This window comes from Siphateles boraxobius, unplaced genomic scaffold (genome assembly GCF_051911475.1).
Source record: "Siphateles boraxobius isolate OS27281-9 unplaced genomic scaffold, OSU_SipBor_1 25, whole genome shotgun sequence".
Lineage (NCBI taxonomy): Eukaryota > Metazoa > Chordata > Actinopteri > Cypriniformes > Leuciscidae > Siphateles > Siphateles boraxobius.
In genome coordinates, this window is record NW_027508866.1 from 38516144 (window position 1) to 38538533 (window position 22390).

The following is a 22390-nucleotide window of genomic DNA, read 5'->3' on the forward strand; positions in this document are numbered from 1 at the left end:
TGTTGTTCTTCTCGTTTGAGTAAAGAAACACCCACATTGTCTCTTGTTCCTTTCATAAACCGAGACCAGCGACTGTTGCCTCAAAACACACACACACACACACACACACACACACACACACTGTTACGACCTGTGGCTCCAAAAGGCCACAACAAAGGAAGGGACGCACTCCGTCGCCAGATTTAACTCAAGGTTTATTAACAGAACAGAAAACTAAACCAAACAAGTGCAAACGTAGCATAAGTCAAATCAGTAATGTAGAGTATGATGTAGGCATGAACTGTAATGTAATGTAATGTGGCTCCAGTGTAAGTGTGTGTAACAACGGAAACAAACAAAATGTGGAGCGCCGAGGAGTAGTAAAATGGTTCCTTAAAGGGCATTAGAATAATTCACGGAATCACCCAGCGTCTTGATACGGGGTGTCACATACTGGATCATCACAGACACACACATACACAGACACACAGACAGACACACACACACACACACACAGAGACACACACATACACAGACACGCACACACAGACAAACACACAGTATATTTTAATGTAGAGTTTATTGGGCAACAGAAAAAACAAATATAAGTCACATATTTATGCATGGGGAAACATGTATCAAATATTTTTTCTAAAACAATTGCAGATGTTCTGAAATGGATTAAAATATATCAAGAGTAAAACAAACCAGAAACACAGAAAATACATTGTGGATAGATTGGATGGTGAAAGTGTGAAGGTGGAGGATAAATGAAAGCGATTGATGAAGTAAGACATTATATTTTGATTAAATAAGACAATCAGCTGTTTTCTATGTGAATATATAATAAAGTGTAATTTATTCCTGTGATCAAAGCTGAATTTTCAGCATCATTACTCCAGTCTTCAGTGTCACATGATCCTTCAGAAATCAGGGGCCTCATTTATAACCATTGCATACGCACAAAACAGGCCCTGAAAGAGGCGTACGCCACTTACGACGCACAAGTTGTGATTTATAAAAACAAACTTAACGGGAAAATGTGCGCACCTGCACGCAAACTCTGACCCATGCGTACGAACATTTTGGAGATGGAGCAGTGTGGCGACACCGATGGTGAGCTGGAGTTAAATGTCTTTTTGGTCACTTTTAGACAGAAAATCTATAGAAAATTATACATATACAGAAAGATAATACAAATATAATTTCACAAACCAAGCCTATCACATGAAGCAAACATCCATCCCTTCTTAACCCTGAATTGGACACTGGGGTCTATATGACCCCAATCAACGTTTCCTTAGTAAAAAAAAATGGTTCCCTTCATCTCAGTGGAATAAGATTTGGTAGCTTTTCCTACATTATCTATCTATACACACACACACAAAAACTGGGTTTGATTCGGTTGTTCTATAGGTACGTAAAAAAAATGTTTACACTTCTGGTCTTCGGGGTCAATATGACCCCACATTGAAATGAATGGGAAAATCGAAAAAAATGTGTTTTTTATTTTTCATTTGTCAAAAAAAATCAGTAAATCCAAAATAAATCTGAAAATTTCCATACCGCAATGAAACTTACCGCAATGAAGTCCTGGTACTAGAGCACAAATGCAATGTGGAACGAACATGATCACTTGCACACACACGTGTACGCGCACACAAACACACACACACAGGTGTGACTCCAATAGAAAGCATTTTTATTGAAATTGGCAAATAAAATCAATAATTCCTGCATAAATTTGAAAATTCTCACACATAAATGAAGGCCTGGTACTAGATCACTAATACAATGTGGAATGAACATCAACACACACACACATGTGTGCCCACACACACACAGACACAAATACACACACAGATAGAGAGAGGTGTGACTGCAATAGAGAGCATTTTTATAGAAATTGGGAAATAAAATCAATAATTTCTGCATAAATCTAAAAATTTTCACACACAAATGAAGGTATGATATGAGAGCACAAATGTAATATGGAAAGAACGTGACTACACACACACACACACACACACACAAACACACAGGTGTTTATTCTTCACTCCTGTTCATATCCGCCTATAGCTGTTTGTTTTTTGTTTTTATTTCCTTTTGAAAATTAATTTCTGATTCTAAAGTTAATCATTTTATACATTTCGATAATTGAAATAATATGAAATTGCAATCAAGTATTTTCTTTTAGTGGTAACTTGTGGCATTATTACAAATTTATTTGGCATTACTGCAAAATTTATATAGCATTATTGCAATAACAAGATACTTCAAAAGACCTCAAACAACAACAAAAATATTTCTAAACTTTGACAAAATACTGATTTAATGTATTTTAAGCGTTTAAATATATATATTCATAAAAAAGCTGTTATAAGAGCAGGAAGTCACATCCAGAAAAATGAATGGATCTCTATGGGGCCTCTGCTGGAAGTAGGTGGTAATTACACTTTAAGGCTAAAAATATATTATCTACAAAAAAACATCTAACCAGCAGATGGCAGAATTATGCATCTAACACCTAGACCAATATCCAGAAACAATTCCTATTTAAATTTGATCATCATTAATGTGTTTTTTTCATAAAAAATTAATATTTCATACGTATGCTAATGGTGTAGTGGAGGAATTCTGCAGTAAATAGGTAAAAAAGTACTTCATATCTCCCAAAACACAGCATTAATGAATAGATGAGAAGTAAACAAAAAAAATTATATATAATTTGTATGAATAAAAATGTATATTTTTTGTACAATTACTCTATCAATTGTTGGGGTCATATAGACCCCAAAGCCCTGAAGTGTAAACAGGAAATGAAGACCTTTAGAGGTGTCCGAGTCAGCGAGCGTGTTTGGCTGTTTAGTGAAACTGACGCATATATAGCCGTAAATCTTCATTATAAGTCATAATCATAAATACAGTTCATGTTCACAATAACAGTTTAAATAAATAAAACAATGATTTAAACTTTGTTTTACTTCTATTGTAAAGATTTAGATTAAAAATGCCATTCTGATTAAAGTAGTTAAACACTTAAATTACATGAAATCATTACTGAGAAGTTACAACATTTTTTATATTCAATAAATAGAAATATTTGTTGTGGATGCAATGCTTTCGAACACTTTTCCTCTTGCATGCTGTGTTTTAATGTTTTAACTACAGAGATAATTGCTTATCATGATAATAGCAGATTGTCTGAGAAAATGGTTTCGTGCCAATAATGCACAACAAGGTCTATCTGTTTCCATTAAAAACATAAATCAATTAAAAATACTCTTTGGCCAGTGGAAAAGATTAAGAAAAACTTTCTCCTAAATGTATTCTATACTATTTGTTCCCTTTCGTTGTCACTCCGAGTTACGTCGGATGACGACGAATGGGGTTTCGCTTAGAAAGCCTATCAACTTCGAGTATTACAAAACGAGCCAATGGCAAAGAAATGCCATGGGTCTGCGGAATTTGCATGGCGTAACTCCGCCCCACCTCGTGGGTATAAAAGGAGGAAGCCGGCAGCAAGCAGATATGTTTTCGCTTCGGAGCCAAGTGTATTCTTCTCTCCACAAGCCATCTCTGAATTGTCAGCTTTACAAACGAGTACCTCGAGTGTTGGTGTGACGGCGATCTACGGCGAGAGCGTGCTTCCTGCTGATCTGTTGCAGTGGTCTGCCAGTCGGTGCGTTTCTCCCCGGGTGCTTCAACACTTGAGTTTTCTCTCACTAAAAGAGCTTACACGTGGCACGTCTTTTTAAAGATGTCTCGCCCGTGTACTTCTGGTTGCGGCAGATTGGTATCGGACTCTGATGGGCACGAGCGTTGCATAGTATGTTTGGGCATTGATCATGCTAGAGCAGCGCTCGTGGATGACTCATGTTCTCTCTGTGGGAACATGACCATCGCGTCATTACGGTCGAGACTCCGTGAACTCGCAAGAGTGAGAGTCCCCTCATCCACCCCCCGTCCTGCGGCTGGTGGCCAGGGTGATCTGAGGGTTACGGTCTGGAACAAGGCGCCGACTATGTGTCCGCGACCCCAGCCCCCCTCTTCAATGACGGTGCCCGCTAGTGAACTGCTGATTCCCGCGGGTCTACCCTCTGGTGGCCCGCGGGCTTCAGTTGAAGCTACAGAGGAAGATGCCATGTCTGTTGCAGCATCACTAGGCGGGTTTGACTCTTCTGGAAGTGAGGGCTCGTCACAGCTGCCACCTTCCGGTGTGCATACGGCTGTGCTCGAGTCTGATCCGGAGATGACGGCCATGCTTTCCCGGGCAGCCGCGAGCATCGGACTTGAGTGGAGGCCTCCACCCTGTCCTGAGCGCTCGCGGCTGGACGATTGGTTTTTGGGTAAGGCCGCCGACCCTCGTCCTCGGCAAACCCCAATACCTTTCTTCCCGGATGTGCATGATGAGATCTCGAAGTCCTGGAAGACCCCCCTGTCTTCTCGGGACCGCTCGCTGGTCTCATCCGCCTTTCCTCCCCTCGATGAGGCAGCTGCCCGTGGGTACACTGGGCTTCCCCCGGTTGAACGCTCTGTTGCCATGCAACTATGTCCGCAGAGTGCTTCTTCTCGGGGCGAGCCTAAGCACCCATCCAAAGCCTGTAGATTTTCGTCGACCCTGGTGGCGAAGTCTTACAGAGCGGCGGGACAGGCGGCTGCTTCACTGCATGCTATGGCCACTCTGCAGGTCTACCAGGCCCAGATGCTCAGAGACATGCACGAGGGTAGGACAAACCCAGGGCTCTTTGATGAGCTGCGCGCCGCGACCGACCTTGCTCTCCGGGCGACGAAGGTTACCGCGCGCTCCCTGGGTTTGGTGATGTCCACAGCTGTGGTCCAGGAGCGACATCTGTGGCTGAACCTGGCTGACATGCGGGACGCTGAGCGGACCCGTCTGCTTAACGCCCCCTTGTCCCAGGCCGGCCTCTTCGGCGGTGCAGTTGAAGACTTTGCCCAACAGTTTTCAACTGCCCAGAAACAGACCGAGGCCATCAAACACATTCTGCCCCGCCGGCCCGCTGCTGCCTCCACCTTGCCGGCCGGGCAGACGCCTCGACCTGTTTCCCGCCGAGGGCGCCCTCCTGCGGCTCCCGCCCCTCCCGCCCGGACCACGCAGCAGCCTCCACCCAGGGCCGGTCGCGGAGGAAGCCGTAAGAAGGCGCCACAGCCCTCTCCTGCCCCGCCCCCCGCTAAACGCCGGGCCAAGCGGCGCTCCTGAGACGGGCTGCTCAGGGATGATGATTGTTTCTCAGGAGGTGGTAGCAGGACCACTCCTTCCCCCGGTGGAGGGCCGGGGGAGAATCTTTTGTTCTCCACTCCCCGCTGCTCACCCACGGGTGGGCAGCACCCTAATGTGGTTAAAGACAGAAACAATCCCCTCTTCCCTGAGCTCACAGAGTTCTCGGGCGACACAGAGCGCCGCCCACAAGCCGTGCTCTCCTCGCCCCCCTCTGTCCCAGAGGCGGTTGACACGGCGTGCCGTCCACGGACCGCTTCGCCCTTGTCCCCCTCTGTCGCCAGACCCCTGGCAGAGCAGGCCCCCGCGGGACGACCAGCCTGGTCCTCCCCTGGCCCCCTCTGCCAGGGTGCGGTTGCTAACTGTGCCCCCTCTCCGGGCCGCTATGCCGTCCACATCTGGGCCAGTTACTCCGCCTCGCTGCCCCTCCGGGGGGACGCCTGTGGCCCGCATGATCCCGTTGGTTCAGTTCCTGGGAGCCTGGCTAGAGCTTCCCCGTCTGTCCCACTGGATCGCGCGTACCGTCAGGCTCGGCTATGCGATTCAGTTCGCACGGTCTCCTCCCCGCTTCAGGGGAGTCCGCTCCACTTTGGTCGGTGGCAATGCCCCTATCATGAGAGCAGAGATTGCCACCCTGCTGGCGAAGGGTGCAATCGAGACTGTCCCTCCAGCCGAGATGAGGTCCGGCTTCTACAGCCCCTACTTCATTGTCCCCAAGAAAACCGGTGGGTTACGGCCAATCCTGGACTTGCGCGTGCTGAACCGCTCCCTTCATCGGATGCCGTTCAAGATGCTCACCGCCAAACGCGTTTTCGAATGCATACGGCCCCAGGATTGGTTTGCAGCGATCGACCTGAAGGACGCCTACTTTCATGTCTCCATTCTTCCTCGACACAGACCGTTCCTCCGGTTTGCTTTCGAGGGGCAGGCATACCAGTACGCGGTTCTCCCTTTCGGGCTAGCCCTGTCTCCTCGCATCTTCACGAAGGTCGTCGAGGCGGCCCTTGTTCCCCTTCGAGAGGAACCACCTGCGAACCATCCTGAGTTATATCGACGACTGGCTGATCCTAGCTCACTCTCGAGATCAGGTTTGCGAACACAGGGACCTAGTGCTCCGGCACCTAGCCCGTCTGGGCCTTCGGGTCAACTGGGAGAAGAGCAAACTTTGCCCCGTGCAGAGGATCTCTTTTCTCGGTATGGACATCGACTCGGTCGCCATGTCCGCGCAGCTTACGAGCGAGCGCGCGCAGTCACTGCTGACTTGCCTAAGACAATTCGAGGGCAAGAGTGCGGTTCCACTGAAACTTTTTCAGAGGCTCCTGGGGCATATGGCATCTGCAGCCGCGGTCACGCCGCTCGGATTGCTTCATATGAGACCGCTTCAGCTTTGGCTTCGCGACCGAGTCCCGAGGTGGGCATGGCAACACGGCACGTTCCGAGTACCAGTTACTCCGACCTGCCGTCAGTTCTTCACCCCGTGGTCGAACCTCGATTTTCTCAGGGCCGGTGTCCCCCTGGCTCGAGCTTCCCGGCATGTTGTTGTCTCAACAGATGCCTCCACCACGGGCTGGGGCGCCATGTGCAATGGACATGCTGCTGCGGGCTCCTGGACAGGACCCCAGCGGCTGTGGCATGTCAATTGCCTCGAGTTGTTGGCAGTACGCCTTGCCCTGCACCGCTTCCGGGCGTTGCTCAGGGGTCAACACGTACTAGTCCGCTCAGACAATACCGCCACTGTAGCGTACATCAACCATCAAGGTGGTCTACGCTCCCGCCGTATGTCACAACTCGCTCGCCACCTCCTCCTATGGAGTCAGAAGCATCTGAGGTCGCTTCGAGCCATCTTCATTCCCGGAGCGCTGAACTGTGCAGCCGACGAGCTCTCACGGCTTCAGCCCCTCCCTGGAGAATGGCGACTCCATCCCCAGTCGGTTCAGCTGATTTGGGACCAGTTCGGGGACGCGCAGATAGATCTGTTTGCCTCTCACGACTCGACCCACTGCGCCCAGTTCTATTCCCTGACCGAGGGCACGCTCGGCACAGATGCTCTGGCGCACAGCTGGCCGCAGGGCCGCAAGTATGCGTTTCCCCCAGTGAGCCTTCTTGCGCACACTTTGCGCAAGGTCAGGGAGGACGAGGAGCAGGTCATTCTGGTTGCCCCTTACTGGCCCAACCGGACCTGGTTCCCCGAACTAGTACTCCTCGCGACAGCACCTCCCTGGCCGATCCCTCTGAGGAAGAACCTTCTTTCTCAGGGACGGGGCACCCTATGGCACCCTCGTCCCGATCTTTGGAACCTCCACGTGTGGCTCCTGGATGGGACGAGGCAGGTTTGAGTACCCTACCACCAGCGGTGGTGGCTACCATCACTTCCGCTAGAGCGTCGTCCACGAGACACGTCTATGCGTTGAAGTGGAACCTCTTCGTCAACTGGTGCTCTTCTCTCCGAGAAGACCCCCGGAGATGCTCGATCAGTGTTTTGCTTTCCTTCCTTCAACAGGGGCTGGAGCGAAGGCTGTCTCCCTCCACCCTGAAGGTCTATGTTGCCGCCATTGCCGCACATCATGACCTCATCGAAGGTAAGTCGGTGGGGAAGCACGACCTGATCATCAGGTTCCTGAGAGGAGCGAGGAGACTGAATCCTCCTCGTCCTCCTCTCGTTCCCTCTTGGGACCTCTCAGTGGTTCTAACTGCCCTGAAGAGTGCTCCCTTTGAGCCCCTGCAATCAGTTGAGCTTAAGTTCCTGTCTATGAAGACAGCGCTCCTGGTTGCACTGGCCTCCATCAAGAGGGTTGGGGACCTGCACGCATTCTCCGTTGACGAAGCGTGCCTGGAATTTGGGCCGGCTTACTCTCACGTGATCCTGAGACCCCGGCCTGGATATGTGCCCAAGGTTCCTACCACTCCCTTCCGGGACCAGGTGGTGAACCTGCAAGCGCTGCCCTCGGAGGAGGCAGACCCAGCCTTGGCACTGCTCTGTCCAGTACGCGCTCTCCGCGCCTATGTAGACAGAACGCAGTGTTTCAGGACCTCAGACCAGCTCTTTGTCTGTTATGGTGGGAAGCTGAAGGGAAAGGCTCTCTCCAAGCAAAGGTTGTCTCACTGGATAGTGGACACCATTGCCTTGGCTTACCAGCAGCAAGGTCGACCGTGCCCCCTTGGTGTGACTGCCCACTCCACCCGGAGTGTGGCGTCCTCTTGGGCTCTAGCGCATGGCGCCTCGCTAACAGACATCTGCAGAGCTGCAGGCTGGGCGACACCTAACACATTCGCCAGATTCTATAATCTCCGAGTGGAGCCTGTGTCCTCTCGTGTACTCGCTTCAACCAGCTAGTACCGGACCCGCTCAGGTGTCTTCGCTTGCTCGCCATTCCACTCCACGGACTGGATACGTGCGATATTTTCTCAGGTGAGCTTCTCCGAAAGCCCTGAGCTCCTCCAGCACTCCTGACGTCGGCGCCAGTGTCTATTGCCTGTGCGTCGGCTAGGTGCCTCCCGTGTGCATGGTCCCTCCTCTGAGCGACCCCCACATGTGTATTTCCACTGTAAGCCTCTCTGAGCGTGTGTCTTTCCCTTGGCAAGCCACCTTGCCACCCCTGGGGTTGAAATATTCCACCTGCGGCTGGACACCCCAGTGTTTCCCATATGCTTCCTTCGGGTCATATGTGTATTCTCTAAGTCCCCCCCCTCCGGGCTGGCATTAATTGCATACTTCCCCTAGCTTGGGATATGCTTCCCAGTGTACCTTGGTATTCCTGTGTTATATGGAGTCCTTTGTCCAGGCTGACAGGGATCTCGATTACGCAGGGCACTGGAAGACAGCTGAGAAGGTGGCGTGATTAGACTGGTAACCCCATTCGTCGTCATCCGACGTAACTCGGAGTGACAACGAAAGGGAACGTCTACGGTTACGTATGTAACCCTCGTTCCCTGAGTAGGGAACGGAGACGTTACGTCTGCCTGCCACTTTCCGCTGTACCGCGGGGATCGCCTGAGCTCAGTCTTGGCTCCTCAGCGAAGAAACATATCTGCTTGCTGCCGGCTTCCTCCTTTTATACCCACGAGGTGGGGCGGAGTTACGCCATGCAAATTCCGCAGACCCATGGCATTTCTTTGCCATTGGCTCGTTTTGTAATACTCGAAGTTGATAGGCTTTCTAAGCGAAACCCCATTCGTCGTCATCCGACGTAACGTCTCCGTTCCCTACTCAGGGAACGAGGGTTACATACGTAACCGTAGACGATTTATTTATTCAAAAACAAGGCAAGGATAGGCTACTAGTTTTTATTAATGTAACTAATGTGACAGCACAGCCGCATTTCATATTTTCCTAATGTCTTATACCGTTAAACATGTTATCACGTGGATGAATAATCATGCAAATGATATGCAGATGAGGATATGCATAGTAAAAGGAGGCGTTGTAAGCTCCATATATGGTTGTTTCGGGGTGGAGACGCATGTGCGCACAATCTTACGCTGACTTGGATTTATAAAGATAATTATGCGCAGGATCTGGCGTACGCGCGGTTTTATAAGTCTGAATATTTTTTTGCGTACGCCATTTTTAGCTTTCTGCCGCACGTAGACTTTTAGTAAGAATCCTACGCACAGTTTTATAAATGAGGGCCCAGATGATTTGATGATCAAGAAACATTCATTCACACATTCATCTGTGATTTTACTGCATTTTTAATTCAATAAATTCAGCTTTGAACAAAGGAATAAATTACACTTTACTATATATTCACATAGAAAACAGACGATTTACATTCTAATAAAATTTTGTGATTTATACCGTTTTTTTTATCAAATAAATGCAGCTTTGATCACAGGGGAAAAAATCACACTTTAAAGGTTAACTAAACCCCTGGTCAGAGCCTGACTCCACCCACTGGCAATATTTGAAAAATGCTGGAAAAGTGGGCGGAGCCCAGCGGAGGGGGGCGTGCACCTGAGACGCATCTGTCTGTATGGAACTTGCCTACCTCACCAACAACCCCTTACGACACGAACCACCCCAAACATCCAATAGGAAAATTCAACTGCAGTAGCCACCGTTCAACCTGAAGAGGGCAGCACTCACACGTTTTTACCATAGACTGTAAAAAAAGATGGACGACGCCCCTTCGTTCTCTTCCATTGGCGAGAAGTGAAGCCGCCATTGTCCCGATATGGCATATCGGGACTTGACATCTTGGGACTTGAGTCTGCGCAGTTGCGATTTCGTGACCAGACCTGCGCAGTAGTGAGCAGGAAGTAAAGCCGTGAAATCAACATCCCGCTCTGGTCCCGCCCTCACTCTCGCTGAATCAATCGTAAGCACGCGCCTCTGCTGCAGAACAAACCAATATGTCGGTGTGAAATAATTAATTATAGAAATTTAGATATTAAATTTAAAGCTCCAATCTCCTCAGTCCTCCAAAGATCCCGAAGAAAAGTCTGTTGTTGCTTCAGTGACTACTTTGCTCAGAGAACCTGTCAATCACAACTGTCAATCATGTACGCCATAGCGCCGTTTTTATAGCATCAAATAACTAACTAAAAACAAACTTATTTTAAAAACAAACACTTGAAATTACATCATCGTGATGAAAACTACAGTAAATGACAGAAACTATCTTTGGAAAAAAAATATGTGAAGTGTAATTTAATTGTTTAGTTGGTCTCACGTCCCATTGAATAACATGGGGAGGCGGGGTTTATGAGCTATACTAGGACCGGCCACCGGGGGGCGATCGAGACGCTTCGGCTTCACTATTCAGGGCTTGTGCGGCACGCTTGGTTTTTACACCATATATTGTAGAATTAAAACACTTTATACACAAATGTCAAAAAAGTTGCTCGAGTCAATGAACAGTTTACTACTAAAGTCCCATTCTTACAGATCATTAACTAAAAAAAGTTGGTTTAGGGTTTAGTTACCCTTTAAATAAAGCCACAGATAAATAATTTGGAATATTTTTTGAATAAGGAGTAAATTGAGTGTGAAACTGAAGACTGGAGTAAAGATGCGGAAAATTCAACTTAAATTACTGGGGAAAAAATTGCTGTTTTACATTTGAATAAATATTTCACTATTTTTACTGTACTGTATTTTTGATCAAATAAATGCAGCTATAATCAGGAATAAATTACACTTTACTATATATTTACATAGAAAACAGTTGTTTTACATTCTAATAATATTTCACGATTTTTACTGTATTTTTAATCAAATAAATGCAGCCTAGGTTAAAAATCATTAATTTTATTGACTAATTCAAATTTTAAAGAAATTCTTAATTTCTGAATGTTGTATAATCTGGATGACAAGTGAAACAATTTATTTTAATTTCAGTTCATATTGGTTATTTTCAGCTCAAACATTAATGTCATTAATATATACTATATATTCACATAGAAAACAGCTGATTTACATTGGAATAATATTTCACTGCTTTACTGTATTTCTGATCAAATAAATGCAGCTTTAATCAGGAATAAATTACACTTTACTATATCTTTACATAGAAAACAGTTGTTTTACATTCTAATAATATTTTATGATTTTTACTGTATTTTTGATCAAATAAATGCAGCTTTGATCACAGGAATAAATCACACTTTAAATAAAGCTACGGATAAATCATTCCCGATTTACTTCGATCATCACGAATGAGGAGTAAATAGTGTTTCGGTCGTGTTTCCGTCACACAGATTTCAGACTCTTCATTCCCGCCTGTACTCCTCCTCCAGCTGCAGCTTCTCCGTGTCGCAGTGGCTCATCGGCGGGTCGTTGCACACCGTCACCCTGTCAAAGACGCTGAAGTCCGCGGTGAGTTTTCCCGCGCGCGTGTGGGACAGCAGCGGCGTGAACTCGTGAGCCCACAGGATCTCCTGAGGCGTGTATGAGGTTCGGCTCTGGCATGAGGAGGCCGTGGACTCAACGGTCCCGTTCAGGGTCACGAGCAGCTCGAACTCTCGCCTCGGGAGCTCGTCCGCCGTGAGGTTAGCTAGCGGGCTTCTCTCGTCCAGCGCGTGTGAGAAGGTTAGCGGTAGCAAGAGGAACGGACACTCTCCGCTCGAGTCCAGCTGGAAGTCAACGCTCTCCTGATGAACGAGGATCTTCTCTCCCTCTTGCGTGACGCGAGACGATAGAAGTTTCCCAGAGAGCTGGCACTGAATCAACAGGCTGTTCCTTAGGTTAGCGACACGTACCATGAGACGTAGCTTCCCATCGCGCACACTCACGACCGCCACACGACTGAACCGGATGCTGCCCGCACGCTTCTTCGGTCGCGCTAGCTTAGCGAGAAAGGCTCCGGTGATGAAGATCTCGGCTAGCCCTGTTAGCACCAGCTGTAGCACTAGCGTCAGGATCGCCAGAGGACATTCCTCGGACACGTGCCGGAAGCCGTAGCCGATGGTGCTCTGGGTCTCCAGGGAGAACAGGTACGCGCCGGTTAGCGAATCCACGTTCGTCACGCACGGCGTGTGATTGGAGGACGGGTCCGAGTCGAAGTCGCCGTGGCTCAGGCCGATGAGGAAGAACACGACGCCGAACACGAACCACGTCATGACGAAGGTGGAGGCGAAGAGAGTGATCTTGTAACGCCATTTGATGTCCACCACCGTGGTCCAGATGTCTTGCAGGAACAGCTTGATCATTCCCTCCACGTTATCGATCTTCACGTTACTGTGCCCGTCTTTGGACACCAGGCGCCGCACGCTCTCCGTCATCATGAGCTTCTGTCCTGAGGAAGAGAAAACACAGGCTAAAGGCCAATTTATACTTCTGTGTCGAGTCGAGTGTACGCTGTAGTGTCCGTCGTAGGCTATGCCGTCGTGAGCATGTATACTTCTGCGTTATGTCTGTGTTGCTCTGCAGTTACAGCACCGAAACGCTACTTGGCGGTGGAGGGTTTTAAAGTTCCACTGTGTTTAGATACCTCGCGGCTGTTTTGAGTTCAGGCTACAAGCAATGGCGACTGAAAGAGAGCATACAGACGGCTGTATTTCTGCACCTCTTCAACCAATCGCTCGGTCACTCGGTCCATTTCCATGTTTCTTCACTGAATTTTCATTGAACTTCTGAATTTAAAAATGGCGGGCGGTGCAGAAGAACACGCCGCAAATGCGTAGAAGAAAACGCGATGCTACCAAGCCGACAAATCACAGATCTTGCGCTCCGCGGCGTCGCGACGTGTAGTTACATTTTTGAGGAGGTGCGTGTCAGGGTACGGCGTATGGTACACGTCTGTGCGTATGCTACGCCGTATCTACTGCGCGCACCCGACGCAGAAGTATAAATTGGCCCTAACTCGAGCAGCTTCACAGGGATAAACAGGAGAATAACAGAATCAATGGCTTTGTTTACATGCACAGCTTTTGTTTCAATCGGACTGAATTCAGGAGTACATAACTATTCTCATACACTGGTTCTTTATTTATTTTAATCAGTAGACTTAAAATGTATCCATTTCTGGTCATGATTTGGAGATTATCAGCATATAAGCCGTTGTGCCGCTGCTTATATTGATCACGCAGTAAAAATGTCCAAAACCTTGTGTGTGTGTGTGTGTGTGTGTGTGTGTGTGTGTGTGTGTGTGTGTGTGTGTGTGTGTGTGTGTGTGTGTGTGTGTGTGTGTGTGTGTGTGTGTGTGTGTGTGAGAGTGTGAAGCGAGCACTGGTGGCGTCGTCCTGCTCCACTTCACACACGCAAAGAAAGCAGGATTATAGGAGGACGAGACACTCGTTTATACCACACTTTATTCATCAGAAGAACCGCTCGTTCAGCGCGTCACACGCCATTACGCTATTTTTACGTCATTACGCTATTTCTACATCATTACGTTATTTCTACATCATTACGCTATTTCTACATATTACGCTATTTCTACATCATTAGGTTATTTCTACATCATTTCGCTATTTCTACATCATTACGTTATTTCTACGTCATTACGCTATTTCTACATCATTACGCTATTTCTACTCCATTACTCTATTTCTAAGTCATTACGCTATTTCTACATATTACGCTATTTCTACATCATTAAGCTATTTCTACATCATTTCGCTATTTCTACATCATTACGCTATTTCTACTCCATTACTCTATTTCTACGTCATTACGTTATTTCTACATCATTTCGCTATTTCTATGTCATTACACTATTTCTACGGCATTGCGCTATTTCTATGTCATTATGCTATTTCTACATCATTTCTCTATTTCTACATCATTACGCTATTTCTACATCATTACGCTATTTCTACATCATTACGCTATTTCTACTTCATTACGCTATTTCTACGTCACCACGCTATTTCTACATCATTACGCTATTTCTACATCATTACGCTATTTCTACATCATTATGCTATTTCTACGTCATTACGCTATTTCTACATCATTACGCTATTTCTACGTCATTACGCTATTTCTACATCATTACGCTATTTCTACATCATTACGCTATTTCTACATCATTACACTATTTCTACGTCATTACGCTATTTCTACATCATTACACTATTTCTACATCATTACGCTATTTCAACGTCATTACGCTATTTCTATATCATTACGCTATTTCTATATCATTACGCTATTTCTACATCATTACGCTATTTCAACATCATTACGCTATTTCTACGTCATTACGCTATTTCTACGTCATTACGCTATTTCTACATCATTACGCTATTTCTACATCATTACGCTATTTCTATATCATTATGCTATTTCTACATCATTACGCTATTTCTACATCATTACGCTATTTCTACATCATTATGCTATTTCTACGTCATTACGCTATTTCTACATCATTACGCTATTTCTACATCATTACGCTATTTCTATATCATTACGCTATTTCTACGTCATTACGCTATTTCTACATCATTTTGCTATTTCTACATCATTACGCTATTTCTACGTCATTACGCTATTTCTACATCATTACGTTATTTCTACATCATTTTGCTATTTCTACATCATTACGCTATTTCTACGTCATTACGCTATTTATACGTCATTACGCTATTTCTACGTCATTACGCTGTTTCTACGTCATTACGCTGTTTCTACGTCATTACGCTATTTGTACATCATTACGCTATTTCTACGTCATTACGCTATTTCTACATCATTACACTATTTCTACATCATTATGCTATTTCTACATCATTACGCTATTTCTATATCATTACGCTATTTCTATGTGATTATGCTATTTCTACGTCATTACGCTATTTCTACATCATTATGCTATTTCTACGTGATTATGCTATTTCTACGTCATTACACTATTTCTACGTGATTATGCTATTTCTACATCATTACGCTATTTCTACGTGATTATGCTATTTTTACGTCATTACGCTATTTCTACATCATTATGCTATTTCTACATCATTACGCTATTTCTATATCATTACGCTAGTTCTACATCATTACGCTATTTCTACATCATTACGCTATTTCTACGTCATTACGCTATTTCTACATCATTAAGCTATTTCTACATCATTACGCTATTTCTACGTCATTACGCTATTTCTACATCATTACGCTATTTCTATATCATTACGCTATTTCTACATCATTACTCTATTTCTACGTCATTACGCTATTTCTACATCATTACGCTATTTCTACATCATTACGCTATTTCTACGTCATTACGCTATTTCTACATCATTACGCTATTTCTATATCATTACGCTATTTCTACATCACTACGCTATTTCTATATCATTACACTATTTCTACATCATTACGCTATTTCTACAACATTACGCTATTTCTACATCATTTAGCTATTTCTACATCATTACGCTATTTCTACATCATTACGCTATTTCTACATCTTTAAGCTATTTCTACATCATTACGCTATTTCTACGTCATTACGCTATTTCTACATCTTTAAGCTATTTCTACATCATTACGCTATTTCTACGTCATTACGCTATTTCTACATCATTAAGCTATTTCTACATCATTACGCTATTTCTACATCATTACGCTATTTCTACATCATTACGCTATTTCTACATTACGCTATTTCTACGTCATTACGCTATTTCTATGTCATTACGCTATTTCTACGTCATTACGCTATTTCTACATCATTACGCTATTTCTACATCATTACGCTATTTCTACGTCATTACGCTATTTCTACATCATTACACTATTTCTACGTCATTACGCTATTTCTACATCATTACGCTATTTCTACATATTACGCTATTTCTACATCATTAGGTTATTTCTACATCATTTCGCTATTTCTACATCATTACGTTATTTCTACGTCATTACGCTATTTCTACATCATTACGCTATTTCTACTCCATTACTCTATTTCTAAGTCATTACGCTATTTCTACATATTACGCTATTTCTACATCATTAAGCTATTTCTACATCATTTCGCTATTTCTACATCATTACGCTATTTCTACTCCATTACTCTATTTCTACGTCATTACGTTATTTCTACATCATTTCGCTATTTCTATGTCATTACACTATTTCTACGGCATTGCGCTATTTCTATGTCATTATGCTATTTCTACATCATTTCTCTATTTCTACATCATTACGCTATTTCTACATCATTACGCTATTTCTACATCATTACGCTATTTCTACTTCATTACGCTATTTCTACGTCACCACGCTATTTCTACATCATTACGCTATTTCTACATCATTACGCTATTTCTACATCATTATGCTATTTCTACGTCATTACGCTATTTCTACATCATTACGCTATTTCTACGTCATTACGCTATTTCTACATCATTACGCTATTTCTACATCATTACGCTATTTCTACATCATTACACTATTTCTACGTCATTACGCTATTTCTACATCATTACACTATTTCTACATCATTACGCTATTTCAACGTCATTACGCTATTTCTATATCATTACGCTATTTCTATATCATTACGCTATTTCTACATCATTACGCTATTTCAACATCATTACGCTATTTCTACGTCATTACGCTATTTCTACGTCATTACGCTATTTCTACATCATTACGCTATTTCTACATCATTACGCTATTTCTATATCATTATGCTATTTCTACATCATTACGCTATTTCTACATCATTACGCTATTTCAACGTCATTACGCTATTTCTACGTCATTACGCTATGTCTACATCATTGCGCTATTTCTACATCATTACGCTATTTCTACGTCATTACGCTATTTCTACATCATCACGCTATTTCTACTTCATTACGCTATTTCTACGTCATCACGCTATTTCTACATCATTACGCTATTTCTACATCATTACGCTATTTCTACATCATTATGCTATTTCTACGTCATTACGCTATTTCTACATCATTACGCTATTTCTACATCATTACGCTATTTCTATATCATTACGCTATTTCTACGTCATTACGCTATTTCTACATCATTTTGCTATTTCTACATCATTACGCTATTTCTACGTCATTACGCTATTTCTACATCATTACGTTATTTCTACATCATTTTGCTATTTCTACATCATTACGCTATTTCTACGTCATTACGCTATTTATACGTCATTACGCTATTTCTACGTCATTACGCTGTTTCTACGTCATTACGCTGTTTCTACGTCATTACGCTATTTGTACATCATTACGCTATTTCTACGTCATTACGCTATTTCTACATCATTACACTATTTCTACATCATTATGCTATTTCTACATCATTACGCTATTTCTATATCATTACGCTATTTCTATGTGATTATGCTATTTCTACGTCATTACGCTATTTCTACATCATTATGCTATTTCTACGTGATTATGCTATTTCTACGTCATTACACTATTTCTACGTGATTATGCTATTTCTACATCATTACGCTATTTCTACGTGATTATGCTATTTTTACGTCATTACGCTATTTCTACATCATTATGCTATTTCTACATCATTACGCTATTTCTATATCATTACGCTAGTTCTACATCATTACGCTATTTCTACATCATTACGCTATTTCTACGTCATTACGCTATTTCTACATCATTAAGCTATTTCTACATCATTACGCTATTTCTACGTCATTACGCTATTTCTACATCATTACGCTATTTCTATATCATTACGCTATTTCTACATCATTACTCTATTTCTACGTCATTACGCTATTTCTACATCATTACGCTATTTCTACATCATTACGCTATTTCTACGTCATTACGCTATTTCTACATCATTACGCTATTTCTATATCATTACGCTATTTCTACATCACTACGCTATTTCTATATCATTACACTATTTCTACATCATTACGCTATTTCTACAACATTACGCTATTTCTACATCATTTAGCTATTTCTACATCATTACGCTATTTCTACATCATTACGCTATTTCTACATCTTTAAGCTATTTCTACATCATTACGCTATTTCTACGTCATTACGCTATTTCTACATCTTTAAGCTATTTCTACATCATTACGCTATTTCTACGTCATTACGCTATTTCTACATCATTAAGCTATTTCTACATCATTACGCTATTTCTACATCATTACGCTATTTCTACATCATTACGCTATTTCTACATTACGCTATTTCTACGTCATTACGCTATTTCTATGTCATTACGCTATTTCTACGTCATTACGCTATTTCTACATCATTACGCTATTTCTACATCATTACGCTATTTCTACGTCATTACGCTATTTCTACATCATTACACTATTTCTACGTCATTACGCTATTTCTACATCATTACGCTATTTCTACGTCAGTACGCTATTTCTACGTCATTATGCTATTTCTACATCATTACGCTATTTCTACATCATTACGCTATTTCTACGTAAGTACGCTATTTCTACGTCAGTACGCTATTTCTACTTCATTATGCTATTTCTACGTCATTACACTATTTCTACATCATTACGCTATTTCTACAACATTACGCTATTTCTACGTAAGTACGCTATTTCTACGTCAGTACGCTATTTCTACATCATTATGCTATTTCTACGTCATTACACTATTTCTACATCATTACGCTATTTCTACATCATTACGCTATTTCTACATCATTACGCTATTTCTACGTCAGTACGCTATTTCTACATCATTATGCTATTTCTACGTCATTACACTATTTCTACATCATTACGCTATTTCTACATCATTACGCTATTTCTACATCATTACGCTATTTCTACAACATTACGCTATTTCTACGTAAGTACGCTATTTCTACGTCAGTACGCTATTTCTACATCATTATGCTATTTCTACGTCAGTACGCTATTTCTACGTCATTACGCTATTTCTACATCATTACGCTATTTCTACATCATTACGCTATTTCTACGTAAGTACGCTATTTCTACGTCAGTACGCTATTTCTACATCATTATGCTATTTCTACGTCATTACACTATTTCTACATCATTACGCTATTTCTACATCATAACGCTATTTCTACATCATTACGCTATTTCTACGTAAGTACGCTATTTCTACATCATTACGCTATTTCTACATCATTACGCTATTTCTACATCATTACGCTATTTCTACATCATTACGCTATTTCTACGTCATTACGCTATTTCTACATCATTACGCTATTTCTACATCATTACGCTATTTCTACGTCAGTACGCTATTTCTACGTCATTATGCTATTTCTACATCATTACGCTATTTCTACATCATTACGCTATTTCTACGTAAGTACGCTATTTCTACGTCAGTACGCTATTTCTACATCATTATGCTATTTCTACGTCATTACACTATTTCTACATCATTATGCTATTTCTACGTCATTACACTATTTCTACAACATTACGCTATTTCTACGTAAGTACGCTATTTCTACATCATTACGCTATTTCTACATCATTACGCTATTTCTACATCATTACGCTATTTCTACGTCATTACGCTATTTCTACATCATTACGCTATTTCTACGTCAGTACGCTATTTCTACGTCATTATGCTATTTCTACATCATTACGCTATTTCTACATCATTACGCTATTTCTACGTAAGTACGCTATTTCTACGTCAGTACGCTATTTCTACATCATTATGCTATTTCTACGTCATTACACTATTTCTACATCATTATGCTATTTCTACGTCATTACACTATTTCTACAACATTACGCTATTTCTACGTAAGTACGCTATTTCTACGTCAGTACGCTATTTCTACATCATTATGCTATTTCTACGTCATTACACTATTTCTACATCATTACGCTATTTCTACATCATTACGCTATTTCTACATCATTACGCTATTTCTACGTCAGTACGCTATTTCTACATCATTATGCTATTTCTACGTCATTACACTATTTCTACATCATTACGCTATTTCTACATCATTACGCTATTTCTACATCATTACGCTATTTCTACAACATTACGCTATTTCTACGTAAGTACGCTATTTCTACGTCAGTACGCTATTTCTACATCATTATGCTATTTCTACGTCAGTACGCTATTTCTACGTCATTACGCTATTTCTACATCATTACGCTATTTCTACATCATTACGCTATTTCTACGTAAGTACGCTATTTCTACGTCAGTACGCTATTTCTACATCATTATGCTATTTCTACGTCATTACACTATTTCTACATCATTACGCTATTTCTACATCATTACGCTATTTCTACATCATTACGCTATTTCTACATCATTACGCTATTTCTACGTAAGTACGCTATTTCTACGTCAGTACTCTAACACGACACCGTTCTGACTGAAGACAGAAAGTTTTAATGTGTTCTGGCCATTCATTTACACGACAACAGTGTTTGGTGCTCGAGAACGCAAACTTTTAAACAGGTTCTAAAATGTAAGTTTTGAAAAATTTTGAAAAACATTTATCATCTGATCTCACATTCAAAAACATGAATCTGTGAAACGCTGATATAATAATATGATTATTATGCATATTATGTGTTTAGTCTATAGATATGTGTGGTTGAATATATATGTGCGCAGGCGTGTAGCCTTTTTTTTTTGTCGTTTCCTCGAATCCATGTGAACTGGAATCATGTTGATAATGTTTAATCTGTTCAGAGGAGAAGGGGAGCACTGGTGACTCTTATAATGGAGCTGAGTCTTACGTGTCGTTTAAAACACAAGTGATTCTGAACTCCATCAGGAGACCGAAATGGAGAAACCAGACTCAAATGAACCAAAACACTGATTTATGATTCCAGCATTAATATCAGTCACACATTCTGCAAACAGCATTCAGTCACGGTTCTCCTTCAGGTCCTCTTCATCACAGTCTATTAATGACAATCTTTAACTCATTATTAGATGCTTTTCACTGTTTGCAGCTGAAACTTTGAGACTTCAGACTGCGGTCGAACTCTCTCTGCTGTTCTCCTGAGTTAATCAACAGTTCTTCAGAGTTGTAAATTAACAGAGCAGCTTAAGTTCACAAACACACATTCATAAATACTGTATATAAATGAGGAGATTCATAACTGCCTTTAATCTGTAAGATCCAGTGAGTCTGCTGGTCTCTCACCTGTAATCTGAGGCGGTGAACGTCTCGGTTCTTCTGTTGTTCTGGTGTTTGTGTGACTCTCGGTGATGTTGAGGACAGTTAATGAGAAGTTACAGTCAGACTAGTCGAGCCGGTTCTCAGGAACGCCTCCTTCTGTTTCTTATATTACTGTTATGAGTGCAAACACACTGATCTTTCCTTGGCTTTATCTGTCTGACACACCGCATTACACTGCAAACATCACACTCTTCCTCACACAGATCTGACATTCTTAATAAATCAAGATACATTTACTGGAGAAGCAAAACGACTGAAATATATCAAGTCTTGTTTTCTGAAAAAGTGAGTTTGAGCTTAAAACAAGAACATATATGTTAGTGAGGTAAGAAAAATCTTATTTTCCATTTGATATAAGATTATTTTTTGATTCCATTAGCAGATATTTGCTCTTGTTTTAAACTCAAACTCACTTCATTTTGATGCATTTTTCGTAAACAAGACTTTATATCTTCAGTCAGAGTAACAGAAATGTGCCAATATTTGATGTTTAAATGCTTGTAGTCAAATAAATCTACAGATCTGCTATATTAACAGTTTGATACATTTATTTC

At 42.4% G+C, this 22390-nt stretch overlaps 1 protein-coding gene across 1 annotated transcript; it reads right to left on the bottom strand.

Annotated features, from left to right (window-relative positions):
• Positions 1 to 9892: 9892 nt before the first annotated feature.
• kcnj15 (potassium inwardly rectifying channel subfamily J member 15) lies at positions 9893 to 21918 on the bottom strand. The gene is made up of 2 exons (XM_077243858.1): positions 21801 to 21918; positions 9893 to 12954 (listed from the first exon to the last, which is right to left on the bottom strand). The coding sequence occupies exon 2, from the start codon at positions 12941 to 12943 to the stop codon at positions 11930 to 11932; it is 1014 nt and encodes a 337-aa protein (XP_077099973.1). The 5' UTR covers positions 12944 to 12954; positions 21801 to 21918; the 3' UTR covers positions 9893 to 11929.
• Positions 21919 to 22390: the final 472 nt, after the last annotated feature.